Raw genomic sequence first — 20,232 nt, 5'->3', positions numbered from 1 at the left:
CAGTAGCTGTTTACTTAAAGAACAAGTCATACACTGCAGTCCCAGAGGTGTGTGGTTCAAATCCACCAGATGCTTTGCTGGAGAAGGAGGAACAATCTCCTCCTGTACCAGTCAGATCTGATTTGACAGTACACACACAAATGATAAAAATAAAAAAAAGAACAAGTCTATAGTTTTATTCACACTGACTTAAGGCAAATATAACAACTGCCAGCCACTATAGTCAATGAGCTATTAAGAAATGAAAACACAAAACAAAGATATAATTTTACATAAGTTTAGCTATGTAACTAGAACATTTAACTGTCTGAGGTTTTACATTTTCATTATCACAACTCCAAATGTCAAAAATTATTAATTCACTGCTACTCAAAAGAATGAAATTTCAACCAACTTTTAATGGAACCTTTAGTGGAAATAATCCTACCACTGCTTGAGAGCTTTTAAAGTGCACAAATAGAATTTATTTCTCTTGAACAACAACAAAAAAAAAGACCTGGAAAAAAAGAATTAAACTTCCTCTGGGAAATATTGGTATAGTTTTAGAATTTTAATAATATCTTTTCAGTCAAAAGTTAGCTTTTAAAATGGGATTACTTAAGTATATGCATTACCGTTTAGCAAGGAATGTAATGTGGCAAAATTAAGAGGAAAAAACCTGCCTCTACTCCAAATGCAACATTCATAAAGACAATGGTTCTTCCTCCTGATGTTTTAACTCATATATTGCTCTAAAAATATACAAATCCCCCTCTGGGGAGGGAAATAAGGTCAGAAGACATGAACTTGCTCCAGGGCCAGCTCAGTTAAGTCTCACTCAACTTTTTTCCTTGTCCAAGGATTTTGCATGAAAAAACAACTCAACTCGAGCTCAAGTCAAATCAACTCATTGCCTTGAGTCAGAACTGCGGAGAGCTGAGCCTTACCTGGGTTTTCGGAGGCTGTCAAGCATACAGGAGGAGACCGCCCATCTCCTTCCTTCAGAGCAGGTGATGAATATGAACCGACACCCAGGTGCTGTCTCCAGGTTGGTTAGCAGTGCAACCAACTCCGTGTGGACTACACCACCAGAGCTCCCTTCATTCTAGAGCTTTTGCTGCAGGAATGCATATCAGAGCATTTACTGTCGTCATTCTTTAGACTTACATAGGTCTCAATGTCTTCCTGTGCTCTGGTCATGTTGGGCTGACCACCCTCACACTGTGTCCTGCCTTTCCTTCACTAGAATCTTGTCTACTTGGAAACAAGGATGGGGAAACTCAGTCTCACATGCTCTGAGTATGTTGTCAGGAAGGGACAGTCTTTAGAAAAGATATCACGCCTGGAAGGGTAGAAGGTCAGCACAAAAGAAGAGGCATGCCAACAAGAGACATTGACATAGTGACTGTGGCAATGGGGTCATGTATGTCAGAGATCGTGCGAGTGGTTCAAAATAGGACAAGGTTCAAAGCTGCTGAATCACTGTTGTTGTTATATGTGCCATTGAGTCGTTTGCGACTCATAGCGACCCTCTGTACAAGAGCCCTAAACACCGTTCTATCCTGTGCCCATCTCGCCATCTCAAACACATTCATTCCCACCACTCCACTCACAGAATTGATCCATCTCATCGAGGGTCTTCCTCTCCGGCGCCGTGCCTCCACTCTCCCAAACATGATGTCCCTCTTCAAGGACCAGTCCCTCCTTGTAACATGCCCAAAGTATGTCAGACGAAGCTTCAGAATCCTTGACTCCAGGGAACACTCTGGCTTCACCATCTCCAGGACAAACCTGTTCGTTCTCCTAGCAGTCCATGGTATATTCAATACTCTTCTCCAGCACCACAACTCAAAGGCATCAGTTCTCTTTCTATCATCCCTATTCACTGTCCAACTCTCTGATGCATAGCACGTAACTGCAAAGACTATAGCCTGGATCAGGTGCACCTTAATTTTCAGCCTGTTATCATTGCTCTTCAGTACTCTTGAGAGGTCCCTCACAGCTGACTTTCCCAATGCAATTCATCTCCTGATTTCCTGGCTGCTATTACCAAGAGTGTTGACTGTGGAGCCAAGTAAATTAAAACTGTTATCTCAATCTCTTCACCATTCATACTGATGCTGCCAATTGGCCCAGTGGTGAGAATCTTTGTTTTCTTGATACTGGGCCTCAATCCATATTGAAGACCGCAGTCTTGACCTTCTGCAGCAAACGCTTCAGGTCCTCCTCAGTTTCAGTGAGCAGGGTTGTGTCATCTGCATAACACATGTTGTTGACGATTCTTCCACCAATCCTGATGCCACATTCCTCCTCATACAGCCCAGCATCTCGGATGATCTGTTCTGCATACAGACTGAAAAGGTATGGAGACAAAATACACCCCTGACAGACCCCTTTCTTGATTCTGAACCATCTAGAGTCTCCTTGCTCTGTTCTGATGACTGCCTCTTGGTCCAAGTATAGGTTTCGCATTAGCACAATCAAATGTTCTGGGATTCCCATTCTTCTCGGAGTCAGTCACAGCTTGTTGTGATCCACACAGTCAAAAGCCTTTGCATAGTCAATGAAGCACAGTCAGTGATTCTGAATCACTCAGTCATCATCAATGCCATAGCCTGAAACAACAACTGTAGTGAACCATGATGGCTTAGTGGTGTGAAATTACACTGCCAACCTTTCGAATCCACCAGCTGCTTTGTGTGGGAAAGATGGGCAATTTCCTCCTGTGCAATTTACTGCCTCTCAAAATCTGATGGAGGGTCAGCTTTAAGTCAGTTCCGACTAGACAGGATGTAACACCAACTATTGTTGTTGTTAAGTGCCGCTGAGTGGAGTACAACTCATAGCAACTCTATGGACAAAAGATCTGAGCCCTGTTCTATCCTGTGCCATCCTCACACTTCCTGATACACAAGAGCCCACAGCAGCAGTGTGTCAGTCCAGCTGATTGAGGGTCTCCCTCTCCTTCGCTGACCCTCCATTCTTTCCAGCATCATGTCCTTCTTCAAGGAATAGTCCCTCCTAGCAACCTGTCGAAAGTATGTGAGGCGAAGTCTCATCATTCTTACCTCCAAAGAGCACTCTGGCTTCACCCTCTCTAAGAATATCTGTTTGTTCTTTGTGGCCATCCATGGGATGCTCAGTGCTCTTCTCCAACACCACAGCTCAAAAGCATCAATTCTTCTATCATCCTTCTGCACTGTCCAGCTTTCAGATGCACAGAAAGACCATGGCTTGAATCAAACACACCTTAGTTCTCAAACTGACATCATTATTCCTCAATAATTTGAAGAGATCCTTAACTGCCGATTTTCCCCAGCACATTGTGTCTCCTTATTCTCTGACTGCTGGTACCAATGGTGTTATTGTGTATCCAAGCAAGATGAAGCTGTTGACAGTTCCAATCTCATCTCCATCCACAACAACTATTACCATCTAGTTAATTCATATGGTTTTCACTGGCCCACTTCAGAAGCGGACAGCCAGTCCTGCTTCCTAATTAGCCTTAGTCTGGATGCTCCACTGAAGCTTGTCAACCAGGAAGATCCTCAACGAGACAGACACAGCAGCCATCACGCTGGGCTCAAGCACAGCAGAGATTGTGATGATGACATGGGGCACGAGGTGTCATGTTCTGTTGGATGTACGGCTGCTTGGCTTTGGAGCTGAGGAGGTAGTAGTAAAAAGATGGTAGGAAACTAAGTACGAAAGATGGTAGTTAGTACATTTCCCCCATTCCTCCTTTTCTACCTGGTAACCACTAATGAATGTTTCCTTCTGTGTGTACCCCTATTCTTAATTTTTTATAATAGTGGTCTCATATCGTATTAAATATCTCTCCAAATTTTTGAGGAGTAATGATGTCACTTTGAGGACTAAGGTGCATCTGATTCAAGCCATAGTCTTTCTGATCACTTGTTATGCATCTGAGAGCTGGACAGTGAATAAGGATGAAAAAAAGAATTGATGCCTTTAAGCTGTGGTGCTGGAGAACACTGAACATGCCATATTCAGCCAAGAGAACAAACAAATATGTCTTGAAGAGGGTGAAGCCAGAGTACTATTTGGAATGATGAGGCTTCACCTCACATACTTTGGACATGTTACTAGGAGGGGCTATTCCTTAGAGAAGGGCATGATGCTAGGAAAGACGGAGGGTCGGCGAAGGAAGGGAAGACCCTCAGCCAGACGGATTGACACACTGACTGCTGCAGTGGGCTCTGTGTGTCAGGAAGTGTGAGGATGGCACAGGATAGAACAGGGTTCAGATCTTTTGTTCACAGGGTTGCTATGTGTCATACTCAACTTGATGACACCCATGGCATATATATAGTATTTGTCCTTTCTAAGTTCATTCATTATAGTGTACTTCAGATTCAACCATTGGTGACATGTTTTGTGGATCTATCACTATTATTTGTTATTGGTGGTAGTTCATCTTGAGTACATACCACATTTTGTTCAACCATACATGGATATTTGTTTCCACCTTTTCTATTACTATAAGTAATGCTGCAAAGATGTGCTGAGGCTCTATTTCTCTGGGATCTACCCCTAGATGTGCATGTGCTGGACTGTATGGCATTACATATTTTTAAGGAAGTGCGAGACCATGTTTCACAGTGGTTGTACCATCCTGCAGTCCCAGCAGCAATATCTAAGAGTTCCAGGCTCCTCAGTCTTGTCAACATCAACCATTCTATTTTTCTATTGTTTGGGGTTTGTTTTGTTGGCTTGTTTGTTAACTAATGCCATTATATTATTGCCAGAATGATGGGGTATCTTAGTCCATGCTTCTTCTAATATTTGAAGATCGGACGCAGGTGAAAGTATCAAAGGGAAGAAAAAAGTTAAGTCTGAAACCTAGAAACCAAGTACAGGGAGTCCCTTGCTCACAAACAAGTTCTGTTCCTAAGTGTCTCTAAATTGAATTTGTGAGTACGGGTACACACGTACCTTACTTAGCCTTACCTTAGTGCAAGAAGAGGCTTGAAGCCTTTTCAGTGATTTAGAAGCTGCTTGTGTGGCAAGTGAAGGTCACTGTGATAAAGAATCTGTTGCAAATGGAGGTTGATTCAATTTGTTTCAAAGTGAGAGCAAATTTATGTAATATTAGTTCAACTTTGTAACCTCTGGAAAGACATGGCGTTAACAGCTTCAACAGTTTGTAAGGGACTAAACTGAACAGCTCACAAAGTCAGTGGTTCTCAACTTCAGCATTGCTCAGATTCACCCATAGGACTTGTTAAGATAAATTCCTGGAGCTCATTCCAAAATTTTCTAAGTTAATCTTTCTGATAGAGGCTGAGAATTTGCATTTCTAATAAGTTCTCAGGTGATGCTAAGGTTGCTGGTCTGCAGACTCCACTGTGAGCACCATCATATCATGGCTAAGGAGCCCCAAGGGCATATTGTACATTATGTGTGAAGCTGCAAACCAAAAGGCCATGGGCTCGAATCCACCAGCCACTCCTCATGATTAAGATCGGCAGTCTCCTCCTCTAAAGATTTAAAGACTTGAAAACCCAATAGAGGCTCATCACTTGTTAGAATCTATTAGACGGCAGCGGGGTTTTTGGTTTGGATACTATGGATAAGACACCTTGGTGGCAGGATGGTTAAGGTGCTTGGTTAAATTCTTGGTTGCTAAACAAAGGTGGCAAGTAGTCAAACTCACTATTCTGCAGAATTGGGAGGCAGTCAGCTTCCATAAGGAATTACAGGAAGTTCCCCGTTACACAGGGTCTTTATGAGTTCAAATCAGCTCAACAGCAGTGACTTTAGATTTTTGAGAGAGTTGCCAGGTCTTCAAACAAATTCATTCTGGTTCAAATACCTGCTGAGAATTTGCATTTCCACCCCAGATATACTGAACCAAGAATCTATATTTCAACAAGGGGCCCAGAAGAATCTACCTTTTAACAAGATTCCCAGATAATTCCAGGGGTATATCTGGAGTGGACACGCAAATTCTCAGCAGGAGTGGAACTAAAATAAACCAGTTAAAATTCCTGCTCTACAACAGGAGAGAAAACTTGATAAAAATAGCAACATCAACACTTATTTTCCTTCTATAATAGAAGAGAAGCAATGTATAAAAAATAAGCTTCAGTGAGGTTCTGGACCATTTCAAGATCTAACTTGGTAAACAGAAGTATATTTTGATATGGGGTCAAGAGGAGCTTAATTAGAAGACCAAACGCAAAAAAAACTTTCCTTTATGAGCAGCAGAAGGGCTGTAGTGGGGTCCAGCAGCTGTCCAAAGACAGCTCTAAGCTATATTATTAGTGATTTGATGCTAGAATAAACAACAGCATTTAGAATATTAGAGTTTGGCAGAAATATAAACTTAAAACTCAAACTACAGACATAGCCAGAATTGACAACGTATTATTCAGAAACAAATGACTCGTGGATTCATTCCTTTAGCAATCATTTACTGAAGAATACCTCCATGTTAGACTCCAGTCTAGCATTTTCAGTCAGTATCTCACACGATTTTGCCAATATCATTCTCTAGGGCGAAAGTAACTACACAACGAATGATAATGCCCCCTCCAACCCCTCCAATAGAGATATCTTTTGGAAAACCTAGAATTAGTAATAACTGTTATTTTCATTGCTTGTCAAACCAACTAAGAAAATGTTTGTTCACAAACACTGAACACCAAAAACACTTTACATTTTAAAGCCATCAGCAGTGAAGACCTGAAATACTCTTAAGTGTTTACAGATTTCACAAAATAACTGAATGATTATTATTGTTATATACTGTCGAGTTGGAACTGACTCATAGCTGACCCTACAGCAGGTTTTCAGAGGCTGTAAATTATACAAAAGGAGATTATCCATCATTCTCCCACAGCTGAATACTAGATGTTTTAAAAGGCTTTATTTACTTCACCGAAGACGACATTCAGATAGCTAAGAAACACATGAAGAAATGTTCAAAATCCCTAGCTCTAAGAGAGATGCAAATTAAAACAACTATGAGCTATCATCTCACCCCAGTCAGAATAGCAAAATTTAACAGAACAGCAAGCAACAAATGCTGGCGAGGTTGTGGAGAAACTGGAACCCTTATTCACTGCTGGTGGGAGTGTACAATGGTGCAATCCCTGTGGAAAGTGGTATGGCTCTTTCTCAAAAAGTTGCACATAGAGATACCATTTGACCCAGCAATTCCACTACTGGGAATATACCCCGAAGAGATCATAACTGACATCCAAACAGATATATGCACACCCATGTTTACTGCAGCTTTGTTCACAATAGCAAGGAATTGGAAACAACCTAAGTGCCCATCAACAAACAAATGGATAGAGAAGCTGTGGTATATTCACACAATGGAATACTATGCTGCATTGAAAAACAAGGAACTCATGCAATATTATTCAAAATGGTTGACTCTGGAGAACAGCATGCTGAGTGAAATATCCCAGTCACAAAAGGACAAATATTGCATGGTGCCCCTGTTGTAGAACGGGACTGACCTTGGGGTTGGGGAGAGACTGAGTAAGATGGGTTTAATAATGTATACTGCACTGAAACAGAGGAGGGAGAAAACTGTTTAAAAGAGATGTGTGATTAGGTATTTCTGTCATGACAGGAGCCTAGAGCGATGGCTATGTGGTGGAGTGGACCTGGGGGAGGGCTGTAAAACAATGAAAGAATTTTTCTTTTACTTTTCCAAGAAGGTAGTGTTCTCGGGGGGGGGGACCTTGGGAGGGGACAAATGTGCAACAATGAATGAATGGAAATCCAAAGCCTCTGTAAATTTTTACTGAATTTAGTAACAAATTTAATTTTTTAAAAAAAGAATTAAGTTAGAGTAAGGATGGCAATGGATTTATTACTGCTCATGCTAATAACACTATATCGTGGCATGGAGGAGGAATAGTGGAAATGTATCCACATTTACAACATTCCTCTTACCAAAACTATTTATGGAAAATAGGAACTGCATTGGAACATGTATCTCTGGATTGGAAATGATGATATTGTTAATAGTTCTAGCCTTAAGCTTAAAAGATTATAATGTTCAAAATTATTTCTTATACATTTGTTTAAATGTTTCCCTCTTTTTAACAACTGGGATCTAGAGGGAAGAGAAAAGACCAGAGAATGGCCAAAATTATTGGGGCAGCTATTGCTGCCAGTTTAGGGCCTGTGTCAGGAAAAGGAAGTCTTACTCATATACAGTGCCACCACCCAAAGGTAATAAAGGAGGTCAGAATTGCTTCCACTGTGGAAAGCTGGGCCACTTCAGTAGACAGTGTCACAGACGAGAGCCACAGATAGGCAAGGGAGTAGAGAGGAAGCTCCCACTCACTTGCTTTAAGTGTGGATCTGAAGGACACTTGGCCAAGGGTGGCCCACATCAGGTCCTCGTGGCTGACAGGACAGGCCCCAGCTCCCAGCTGGAAACAAAGGAGTATGCTTCAACGATTTAGATCCTCCCGGAAGAGCTGTGGGTGAGCATTAACATTACTGGTAAGTATATTCATTTTCTCCTGGACACAGAGCCTACTATTTGGTCTTAAAAGCCTTCTGAGGTCCCAACTCTTCTCACTATTTCTTAGTTGTTGGAATTGACAGAAAACCTCATATGCAGTTCCTTACTTCACCTCTGCCTTGAATGCGGACTCTCGAGTTGTAAAACAACCCAGTGATAGATGGAACTTGCTCCAGGACTTAAGAACAATAAATGACATAGTTGAGCCTCTACATCTTGTGGTTCCTAACCTTTATACTATAATAGACAAAGTGCTAGTCAAAAGGCCTTTTATTGTAAGAACTACCTTCCCTCTGTAATTTGATTTGTACCACTATTAGAACCTCTACTTGGAATATTATTGCTTTTTAATTTTTTACTCATGTACTTTTAACTTGTTAGTTAAATTTGTGTCTTCTAGGCTGCAACACTTCCATGATACATCTTCAAGGATATGAACATGTACGGCTAAGCACAATTGAGAACAGTGCATCTAAATTCCAAAATCAATCTCCATAATAGTCTATTGCCAAAGGGGCCCTTTAGAGTAGTGAGAGAAGATCTTCACCCTGAAACTTACAGTGTCTCTTTTCAGCAGGAAGTAGCTAAGAGAATACACCATCCCCTTTTCCTTATGAATCAGGGTGAAATCTCTTTCAGGGAGGAGTGATAGGGAATGGCAAAGGATACACTGACAAAGGAGATTAATCAGAACTGGCTTTGACAAGCACTGTGGCAATTGGACAATTAAAACAGACTTTCAAGGGGGGGAAAAAAGAAGAATGAACTGGGGAGGAGGGTAGAGAAAATAGTGCAACAATGAATGAATGAAAACCCAAAATGTCTGTAAATGTTCATTAAAAATAATAAAATTTAATAATTTTTAAAAACCCACAAAACTGTTTTCAGTGATAAAAAAAGGCTTTATTTACAAATTGTTTATCTAAAAGTCATACCTTTCCCATTTCCTCCAAAAATGTGTGTGTATGTGAGAGAGAGAGAATCTGTCTGTCTGTGTTTCTCTCAGTGTTCATTTTGCATTACAGTGATCCTATAAGGACCGAGGTACCACTGGTCCCATTCATAGCGACCCTATGAATGTTAGAACTGAAACATCAGAGGGTTTCCAGTGACGGTAGCTCCTTAGAAAGCAGACAACCTGTCTTCTTCGGAGGCACAGCTGACAGGTTCAAAGCATTGCCCTTTTGTTAAGCAGCTGAGTGCCTTAACCTCTGTGCCCCCAGGGACGTATGGCTTGTGAAGAATCTACCAGCACTGTAGCACGTCATCTTGAATTTAACAAAGGATGAAAATATCCAGCATTACTCATACACAGATGATGCAAACTCATTTGGTTTCAAATCTATACAGCACAAAATTGTGACAAGTTATTAGCACTTTCTGGCTTAGTGTAAAAAAAAGGAATCAGTGGAATTGTACTGAAGTCTTTCTTTGAATTGTCCTTGTAAAAAAATAAGAACCAAAACAAGGACAAAATCAATACCAACAGATGAAGAGTGCACATTAAAAAAAAAAAAAAAAGGAGAAGCTGCTCTTAAAATTCTTACGGTGGAAAAAGCTAAGAAAGGTCCAAACTAAAAATACCCCACAGCCATCAGGTTGATTCTGACTCCTAGTGACCTTTCTGGTAGAAGTGCCTCATAAGGTTTCGAGACTGCCAATCTTTACAGAAGCAGACTGCCACATCGTTCTCCTACAGAGAGGCTGACAGGTTCTCACTGCCAACTAGTTCACCAGCAGTCACATACCTACCCACTGCACCTGCAGGGTTCCTCAGAAATGCCAAGTGGAGACAAACAAGGAGGAGAGGACCGACCTACCAGATGGCAAGTAGCATTTTAAAGCTGTGTGAATTAAGGCAGTAGTACTAGGACACACAGAGAAAACAGACATGTGTAACAGAACAAAGTCTAGGCCCAGACATACACTTAATAAGGGAGCTGGGTATAAAACAGAGATAGCATTATAAGTCAGTAATGGGAAAGGTTATATCCAGTAAATTGTGTTCAGGCAAATGGTTATACATATGGAAAAGATAAAATTAGCTTCACAGTTCACACCAAACATATATATAAAAAAAAAAAAAAGAGAGAGATTCCAGAAGAAATAAACACCAAAATGTGAAAAGCAAAATCTGAAAAATGTGAAAAGCCTTCTAGAAGAAAATATTTTTACTTTGAGGTGAGGAAAACTTTCTTAAAAAACTTAAAAAAAAAAGGTACAAACTGTAATGGTTAAAAACGGAGTAATTATTACTAATAAAATTTAAATCTAAAACTCTATTAAAAAATAAAGGAACTGCAAGACCTAATCAAAGGCAAGAGGTTCGAATCCATCAGCTGCTCTATAGGAGAAGGACGGGCAGTCTCCTCTAGTGCAATATACTGTCTCTGACACTGGCAGAAGGGTAGCTGTGAGATGGTTTACATTCAATGATACATTAACAACATAAACAAAAAGATCATCACCTTCTGGGTAAAGCTATTTACATCTTACAAAGAATGAGAATCCAAAGTGTACCATTCCTCCCCACACACATCTGAAAAATTTAAAAATGGCAAACTCTAGAAATCAATCATATGAGTAATGAGTGAAAAACTGTTAATTTAAACAATGCAATAATAACTCACATCTACCAGACTGGTAAAAATGAAAACGCCTGTGTTAACTGAGTCACTGCGAGGTGCTACTGCGTCAGCTGTGATTCACAGTGACTCGCCTAAGAACAACAGAGCTGAACCTCACCTCGCCTCGATCTCTTCATGCTCAAGCCCCTGTCACTGAGCCAGTGCAGCTCACAGAGGGTCGCCTCGATCTCTTCATGCTCAAGCCCCTGTCACTGAGCCAGTGCAGCTCACAGAGGGTCGCCTCGATCTCTTCATGCTCAAGCCCTGTCACTGAGTCAGTGCAGCTCACAGAGGGTCTCCCTCTCTTTCACTGACCCTCGATCTTTCCCAGCATGAGGTCTTTTCCCAAGGACTTGCCCCTCCTGACAACATGCCCACAGCAGGTAAGATGAAGTTTCACCCCCCTCGTCTTTAGAGGATGCTCCTTGGGGACACTCTGGTTGCACTTCCTCCAAGATGTATCTGTTCTTTTGGCAATCTGTGGGATATTTAATATTCTTCTCCAACACTACAATTCAAAGGCATCAATTCTTCACTCTTCCTTATTCATGGTCCAACAATCAGATGCATTGGAAGTTATGGAAATACCGATGCTTAGATCAAGCACATCTTAGCCGTTCAGCTGATATCCTTTTACTTCAGCACTTTAAAGTGATCTTTGACAGTAGATTTCCTCAATGCACCACATTTCTTAATTTCTTGATCATAATATGTTTGCTGTTGTTGTTATGTGCCATCAAGTCACCTGTGACTCATAACAACCCTATATATAAGAACCCTAAACCCTGCTCTATTCTGTGCCAACCTTATTGTCTCTAACACACTTACCCACATTGCCCCTATAGTCACTGGTTTACACTGCTTAAATCTGAATAGCAGCACAGGAATATACGTCTTTCGTCTGTTGCCATTGTACTTTTCAGCATGCTTGAAACCTCTTGAGGTATATGAGCTATGCTGTTGTTGTGTACTGACGAGTCAGATCATACCCTCCAGCAGATTCTCAGAGGCAGTGAACTGCACAGGAGGAGACTGCCTGTCCTACTGCAGACCAGATGGTGGATTTGAACCACATGTCTTTGAGACTGCAGTGCAGCTTCCTGCCAATAGGCCACCAGAACTCCATATATGTTATGTTTATTTAAAATGCATAGAACTTTAAGAAATAGAATCATACAAGGAATAGTCTTTTCACATTAAAGAAAATAAAGTTGGAAATGACGAGAAGAAATCTGAAGTCAAAACAAGATAGGTATTAGAGTCCACATGATGGTATTTATTAAATAAACCATGAAAGAGGATCTCATTAAGATATTTTCACCTAAAATGCCATCCCAAGAGCACAGACCTTTACAAACAGCATTATAACTAGTGCCCAGTGTATTGTGAATGTGGGTGTTTCAAAGGGTTCACTGTTGTTTCAAGAATTTTTGAGAGTAAGATAATAGGTTTTCTTCTCATACCCTTACCACTTAAATATTTGAAAAAGGTTATGTATCTATACTATGCACAAATTGCTCTGGGTTTCAGAAAGGAGCTATTTAATTATGCTTTAAAGTCTTCAATTTCATTTTCTATACGTTATTAATAAGTACAGGTATTTTAAAATCTCTACAAAGGTGCATTAAGAAACAATTATTATATACAAGATTTCAGACAGTTGATATGCTTACAATAGCAAAATTCTGACTCAGGAAACAAGGCTATTAAATACCTTATCATCTTCGTTTTGATTTAAACTGTACATGAGCTTCCCCCAAAGCATAGCTTATATTCCAAAACTTAATGTGGAAGTTGGTTATTTGAGATGATGTCATTCATCCTAAAGTTATAAATGGCCAGGTTTCTAAATCTTCTTCAAAAGCTTTTCAATTCCTATACTAAATATACTGGAGCTCTGGCGGCCTAGTCCATGGGGAGCCGGGCTGCTACCCAAAAGCCACGCTCCCTCCCTGGTGGTTCAGATCCACCAGCAGCTCCACAGGACGAAGATAATCACTGATTTACAGCCTCTGTAACCCACTGGAGGGTCAGCTAGGAGTCCTGACCCAACAGCAATGAGTGAGTGACTCCAACAAGGAGCTCCGCGGTATACGCTGTAGTGAGCTGTGCTGCTGACGCATAGGCAGCCCGTCTCCAGTGACTGCGATTTACAGCCCTGGAAACCCAAAGGAGGGTCACTCACAGTGCCTTCTGAGTTTTGACCTTTGCCTCTAGTCCAAATACTGAATTAGGTAGTTTATCTCTCATCCATTTCCACTTATCTACATACATTTCCACTCCTAAGGGAGTTTCTCTTTCCCTTAGGTGCCTATGTAGTTCTTCTTTTGCTTAGGTTCCAGTTAGTTCCATCATACTCCCATTTCTGTGCAAATGATTATCTCAAGTTGGTACTGGCTGTAGGAAGAAAGCAATCCTTTGGTTCATGTGCATCAAAGCATACCTGTTTTCTGAAAAGGATCGCCACCTCCAGTGAGATTTCTGTCAACCTAACAAGATAATGTGCAATAACTCATTACACAGGGTGAAGATTCCCCCCCCCCTATGTTTTGTTTCTCTTTTTGGGGGGTATCAGAGGTGGCTGGATAAGAACCTAGGGAGTACATCAGAAAGAGCAGTAGTACCCAGAGTCCGCTCCTTCACTATTCACTGCTGTCAAGCCCACTGACTCACAGCTCCCCCTCCACAGGGTTTGGGAGGCTGGCTGTCAGCGGTCGAGAGGGGCCTGCCCATCTCTCTTCCTTGGAGCCGCCTTTGGGTCAGCAGCGCCATACTCCATGGACAGGCCACCAGAGCTCCTTCTGAACGATCACCTGCTACACATTTCACAGAGTCTTTCTTTCCTCTACTTGGGATTTCAGGATTTCTGAGCAGCAGCAGTAGCAAGAGGGACCTGAAAGAGTGTGTGGGGCCTGGGGCAGTGCTGGCCAACTGTATGTGGAGTTCATTTGTAAACAGGAGTTTGCATTTCAGTGTGAGTAATGAGCACTGTTACTTTAAATCACAGTTTAATAACAAAAATGTAAGCAAAGAACTGGGAAAATGATTACGTAAAATTGAATCTTTCTGAAAGGCCACTGGGAACCAGGTAAGCTCAATTCAACTGATCATTTTAATATGGACCCAATTTCTCATTCCAAATTTATTCTGATACATTTGAAAATAAAGACAAAAATGACTGTCTTTTAAATTCTTTACTTCTCTGATTAGGGGCTCTGGGACACTGTGAGGGAACTCCGGCAGCCTAGTGGTAAAAACCTGTGCTGCAATCCCAAAGGCATGTGGTTCTAATCCCCCAGCTGTTCCACGGTAGAAGGGTGGGCAATCCCCTCCTGGGTGATTTTACTGCCTCTGAAAACCTGCTGGAGGATCAGTAAAGGGTCAGTTCTGGCTCCAATGCATACAATAATAAGGCATTGCAGGTATTAACCACATCCTGATGACCTGAAGGCTATATACAGAATAACATCACATTATATTCTTCAGTCAACTTCCCAGATAAATTAAATATGATGCTTTCTTTATTAGCCAGAAAAGGCAAAGTACCACAGGACTTTACAAATGCTATCAAGGGTAACATCAGTGACTCAAGGAAAACAAAATCTTCAATTACATAGTGAACATAAAACAATTTACAAGATGGTGTTAGAATGCCCAAATTAAATTAACTAAAAGCTAATTCAAAACAAATTGTGTCACACCAAAAGGAAATGCAGAACCCTTTTAAGAATATTCCAGTAAGGTTAAGCTTATTTGACCAGCAGTAGGCAGTTACTAGAAAAAATGAAGCTATCAAAAGAAATGACAGGCAAAAAGAGTGAACCTAAGCTATTTAGATTTCCTGAAAGATAAAATGCAGCTTCTGACAATTTAACCTTGGCCTCAATCTCCAGAAAGTTCCAAGTAAGGTAAAGGTGTTATTGTGGTTGCCTGTCGTGGAGCGGGGCCCCTGTTACGGCAGGCCCATGCACAAAGGAGCTGAACTCATATGGAAGGTAGGAAGCTACCACTGAGCCATCACTGCCTCTCTAAGATAAACAAAAACAAGATCAAAAAAATAACCTGTTGCCATCTAGTCAATTCCAATTCACAGCCACTCAGCGTATGCCAGGTTACAGCTCCGTGCCACAGGGTTTCCACTGGCTCATTTTTCACAATTGCATTGCCAGGCCTTTCTTCTGAGGCACCTCAGCACTGGACTCAAAGTTCCAACCTTATAGGTGGCGCTGAGCTGCACCACCCAGGGATCTCCGTCTTCAGCACATCCTTACAACGAGTTGGTGAGCTGGGTGACAGTTCAAAATGACCTGAGCTCCATCCACTCCTAACCCTGCGTGCTGGCTATTCGAACTTGAGTTACTACTGAGCTTTGTCTGAGTGAAATAAAGATAGAACTACCTAAACTGAGGTAGTATTTTGCCAGAATTAAATATGTTTTTAATTAAGCAATAGTACCCGAAGTATTCCGTTTCAGCAAGCAAGCAGGGTTGTGTCATCTGCATAACACAGATTTTTGATAGATCTTCCACCAATCTTGACCCCACATTTCTCCTCATAGAGCCCAGCCTCCCAGATTATCTGTTCCGCATACAGGTTGAAAAGGTATGGAGATAGGACGCATCCCTGGCATACGCCTTTCCCAGTTTTGAACCATGTAGTGTTACCCTGCTCTGTTCGGACGACTGCAGCCTCCAATATGGATTGAGGCTCAATGTCAAAAAGACAAAGATTCTCACCACTGGGCCAACTGGCAGCATCAGGATGGATGGTGAAGAGATTGAGATTGTACACAGCTTTAGTTTGCTTGGCTCCACAGTCAACACTCTTGGCACCAGTAGCCAGGAAATTAAAAGGCGCATTGCCATGGGAAAGTCTGCTGTTAGGGACCTCTCCAAAGTACTGAAGAGAAATGGGGTCTCTCTGGAGACTAAGAAGCGTCTGATACAGGCCATGGTCTTCGCAATCACTTGTTATGCATCAGAGAGTTGGACAATGACCAAGGAGGACAGAAGGAGGATTGATGCCTTTGAGCTTTGGTGCTGGAGAAGAGTATTGAGAGTACCATGGACTGCTAGGAAAACAAACAGATTTGTCCTGGAGAGGGTTAAAACGGGTGGCTCCTTTGGAGGCAAGATTCTGAGGCTCCGTCTAACATACTTTGGACATGTTGAAAGGAGAGACCGGTCCTTGGAGAAGGACATCATGCTTGGGAGGGTGGAGGGACAGCGCAGGAGGGGAAGGCCCTCTATGAGGTGGATTGATTCAGTGACTGGGATAATAGGGATGGGTGGGTCAGAGACAGTGCGATTGGCACAGGACAGAGCGGAGTTTATGGCTGTTGTACATAGGGTCGCTATGAATCACAAGCAACTCAAGGGCACATAACAACAATAACAACCCAAAGTATGTTGTTGTTGTTGTTATACACTGTGAGAGCCGGAATCAATTCACAGCTCACCCGCCAGGAGGTTTTTGGAAACAGTAAACAGCATGGGAGTAAACTGCCCATCTTTCTCTTGTGAAGCAGCTGGTGGATTTGAACTACATGCCTTTGGATTATCAGCACAACTCCTTACCACTAAGCCGCCAGAGCTCGCAGACGGATACTAGTCTAGAAGGTTTCTAGTAGTATCCTCAAGAGCTATTTCTGAGCCTGTCTTATTCTACCCTTTATTAAGACTTGAATGGAAACACAGAAGTCATGATTATCACACCGAAAAATGAAACAAAACTGGGAATGCTACAATGTTGCGTAACATCAAAGAGTCAAGAAGACCTTCAACAAGCAGCAGCTCTGCCATGACAGAAAAAGAAGAATTACAGAGAGGATAAATTAAGATCTTATATTTAAGATCAAAAAGGAAAGAAACTGCACAATAACTAGAACACGAATGAGGGAGCGGATTTTAAAAGAACATGAGATTTTTAATTGGCTACAAGCTCAGTATGAGCCAGAGTGTGATTCATGGCAGACAAAAAGCTGGTACAATTCTATTAGTATTAATGATGGTAAGAGTCCAGCTTGAGGGATTATTTCAGGAATATTTTGCACTGACCACTGTTGCCATTAGTGTAGATAAATTTAAGGAGGACTACTGACCAAGCATTTCCAGAAAATGATACCGTAAATGATGAACAATTTGGACTATAAAATGTACGAGGAACTGGGAATGGTTAGCTTGCACAACAGAAAACCTGAAGGGAGATGTCACCTGTCTTCCAGTATCTCAGGAGCTTTCATATGCAAAAAGAATTCCTTTTATTCCTATGTAGCTCCCAACAGCAGAATCAATGCCTCCATGGACAAATAGGTGGAATGCCCTAAAAAACAGACCTTCCAAGAGCTGACACTAGATTGGGCTGGCTTAGTGGTGATGCATCCTTTCCCTATGACTATTCAGAAATTCATTTTCAATAAAAATTTACCTCAGGTAGTGTTCAAAGCACAAATCATAGTGAGTAAAGAACTGCCACGATCTCTGCTGTTCACTGAACGTAAAGTCTAGCCATGGAAGTAAATATGTCACACTCTGCCAAATGCAAAAATGACAAACCTTAAGTGTCTAAAGAAAAGGAACATAAGTCTTCAAGAGCATGGTTTAACCAAGGATCTTGGCTCACAGTGTGGCATCAGAACAGCCTTAAGAAGCTGAGTGATCTGAGTAGGAGTTAAATGGACAAGGGAAGAGAGTCTGCACAGAAAAATAACCATACATGCAAAGCCTCATGTGGTACACAGACTACCGCAGGTCCAAGGGACTGCACAGTTTACGTGACCAGGGTGCAGAGCAATGGGGGCAAACAGAGAGAAGCAGGAACAGAACCACAAAGACCCCCTGAACATTCAGGAGTAGTCTTCTCTTCACCCCAAAGCAACGGGATGCTATTGAGGGAGGGTTTTAAGTGGCCAGGGGATCTGACTACATGGTGAAGCCTAGAGGTGGCCTAAAATGCTGTTGGAAATCACCCAGGGACCTCTTGCAGTAATCCAGGCTAGAAATCTAGTATTTGAGGCAAAAAGAGGTAGAAAGGACAATGAATGCACAGAAGTAGACAGATTGGAGGGATCTTCAAAACATTAAAATGACAGGTCTCATGTGACAAGCCGATAGCTTTGGTTTAGTTCAAGGCAGCAATGCTCCAAGCCAGACTCTCTGGCCTCAATAGTAGGCTGCTTTCAAAGTAGGGGTGAGGGGTTGGGGCCAGAGCTCAGGGACGAATTTTACGGGTGAGCAGAGGGATAGGAGGTACGGTAAGAGAGAAAAGATAATAAGGGTGATGCACCTCCTGATCCCAGGTTTCAATCTATAGTATTGGGTCGATGGTGATACAGAAAAACGAGTTCAGATGATTGGTTTGAACATGTTGTGTTTGAGGGGCCTTGTTTTAAATAAGCAGTCTGACATAATGATCTGGAACTTACGGGTTATGTCGTTCTGGTTTTGGAAAAACTGGTAATTGCGGGCATACAGAGCGTAACTGAAAGCCATGGGCTCGGAGGAGATTGTCTGAGCAGGAAATAGAGCGAGAAGAGGACCTTGAGGAACATCAGGAGAATAACCGAGGAGAGGAGGGTGAGTCGGCAAAAGAGAGGCATGAGTGGACACAGGAGCCACGGTCTCCCAGAAGCCACAAGAGGAGTAACTGCCCAGAGGGAGGCAATCAAAGGTCAACAGGGTTGAGCACTGCTCAGACAGACACCTGTCAATTAAATGCAGGGGCACGTTTCAGTTCAGATGATGAGCCAGAAACCAGACTGCAGCGGGCTGAGGCTTGAGTGGGTGGTAAGCAAACCAGAGATGATAAACACAGACAACTCTGTGAAGATCAGAAATCGGGAAGGGAAAATCTGACAGCGGTGGGTGTTGCAAGAGGGTCTGTGTCGCGATGGGAGAAGCTGGACGGTTGTTTATTTTCTTAGAGGGAGCAGGTGAGAGGGAGAGGTTCCTAAGAAGGTGGAATCAGAAGTGAGTAAGCCTCAGGTCCAAGGGGTGCTGGTGAGAAAGGAAGAAGAGAGGGGCCAAAGTAAATGACCTTTAAGGCCGCTTGACTCTAGAATCTCATGACCTGCCCCTTACCTTTAGGCAGTGCATCTGCATGGATGCACACAAATGTATACAAACATATTCTAATATTAATCAATCAATCAAGCACGCATGGAGCCCGTCATGACGCAGTCAGTGCCCCCAGGTTTTTGGGCAATTTCATATCCCTGGCAGAAACCAGCCCTCGAAGAGCTCTCTGCCCCATGGACACTGCAATAGAGCGCAGTGACAGCCCTGTCTCCCCCCGCCAAACCCCACCTCCGCGGCGATCCTAGCAGCTGGAGGAGGAAGTCAAATGTAAAGCCCTGGAACGACAGCCGTCTGCTGCACTAGATGCTACTGTCATTCATTTTAAAAAAAAGACGTGACACCCGCACACCCATCACGCGAAATCCTTTCCTGCCTGACCTGCCCGTGACCGGTCCCAGATGGCCCGGGGTTAGCCCAGTCAGCTGCACCCTCTCTGCGGTTCTCAAGCCCTCTGCTGGGGGAGGCTGCAGCACGCGGCTCCCGAAACCCCTAGCACAGCCCTCGCCCGGCCCCGCGGCACAGGCTTCCCTGCAGTTTCCCCGGCGGCTCCACCTCCCGAGAGCCCTCGCAACCCGGTGCGGAGAAAGCCCCGCGCCCTGGAGACGCCGCGGGACCCGGCACAGCCCCTCGGAGGCCGTGAAGAGCCAGGGCGGCAAGCCGAGGAGCGGACACGGAGATTCGGGGGACATGCAGGGGACACAGGGGGCGACGCGGGTCGCAACTCCACTCGAGCTTCCCGAAGGGAATGGAGTTTGGAAGCAGAGTTAATCTCCTTCGACCGCTCTCCCCCCCGGCTCCCCCTCCAGCCTTGCTCTCTGGCTCGTGCCCCCTCGAACGTCCCCGTCTGCTCAGACTTCTTCCTCCTTCCCTTAGAAAGGAGAGTTCCGAGCTCAGAGTGCCCGCGAGCCCAGAGCCCCCCGGCTCCCGGCCAGCACTCACCCGGCCCGCCATCTTCGCGGACACGTCCGGCTACGCGACTGCGGCTCTGCCTTCCGGAGAGCCCGCCCCCGCCGCGCGCGTGCCCGCCCGCCGCCCG

General features: G+C 43.1%; 1 protein-coding gene across 2 annotated transcripts in view; it reads right to left on the bottom strand.

Moving 5' to 3' along the window:
• The window catches only part of NSF (N-ethylmaleimide-sensitive factor), a 170,961-nt gene extending 150,729 nt beyond the window's left edge, over positions 1–20,232 (bottom strand). Inside the window, exon 1 of one of the 2 annotated variants that reach the window (XM_006897816.1) lies at positions 20,136–20,232. In XM_006897816.1, the coding sequence (XP_006897878.1) occupies positions 20,136–20,147 (12 nt within the window). In that variant the 5' untranslated portion in view covers positions 20,148–20,232. The remainder of the gene's footprint in view (positions 1–20,135) is intronic. The other variant, XM_006897817.1, reaches the window with a different exon arrangement.

This window comes from Elephantulus edwardii, unplaced genomic scaffold (assembly GCF_000299155.1).
Source record: "Elephantulus edwardii isolate Elephantulus edwardi_28Jun2011 unplaced genomic scaffold, EleEdw1.0 scaffold00216, whole genome shotgun sequence".
Classification (NCBI taxonomy): Eukaryota; Metazoa; Chordata; class Mammalia; order Macroscelidea; family Macroscelididae; genus Elephantulus; species Elephantulus edwardii.
Note: the sequence above shows the minus strand (reverse complement) of the source record. Positions and strands in the feature narration are given on the sequence as shown.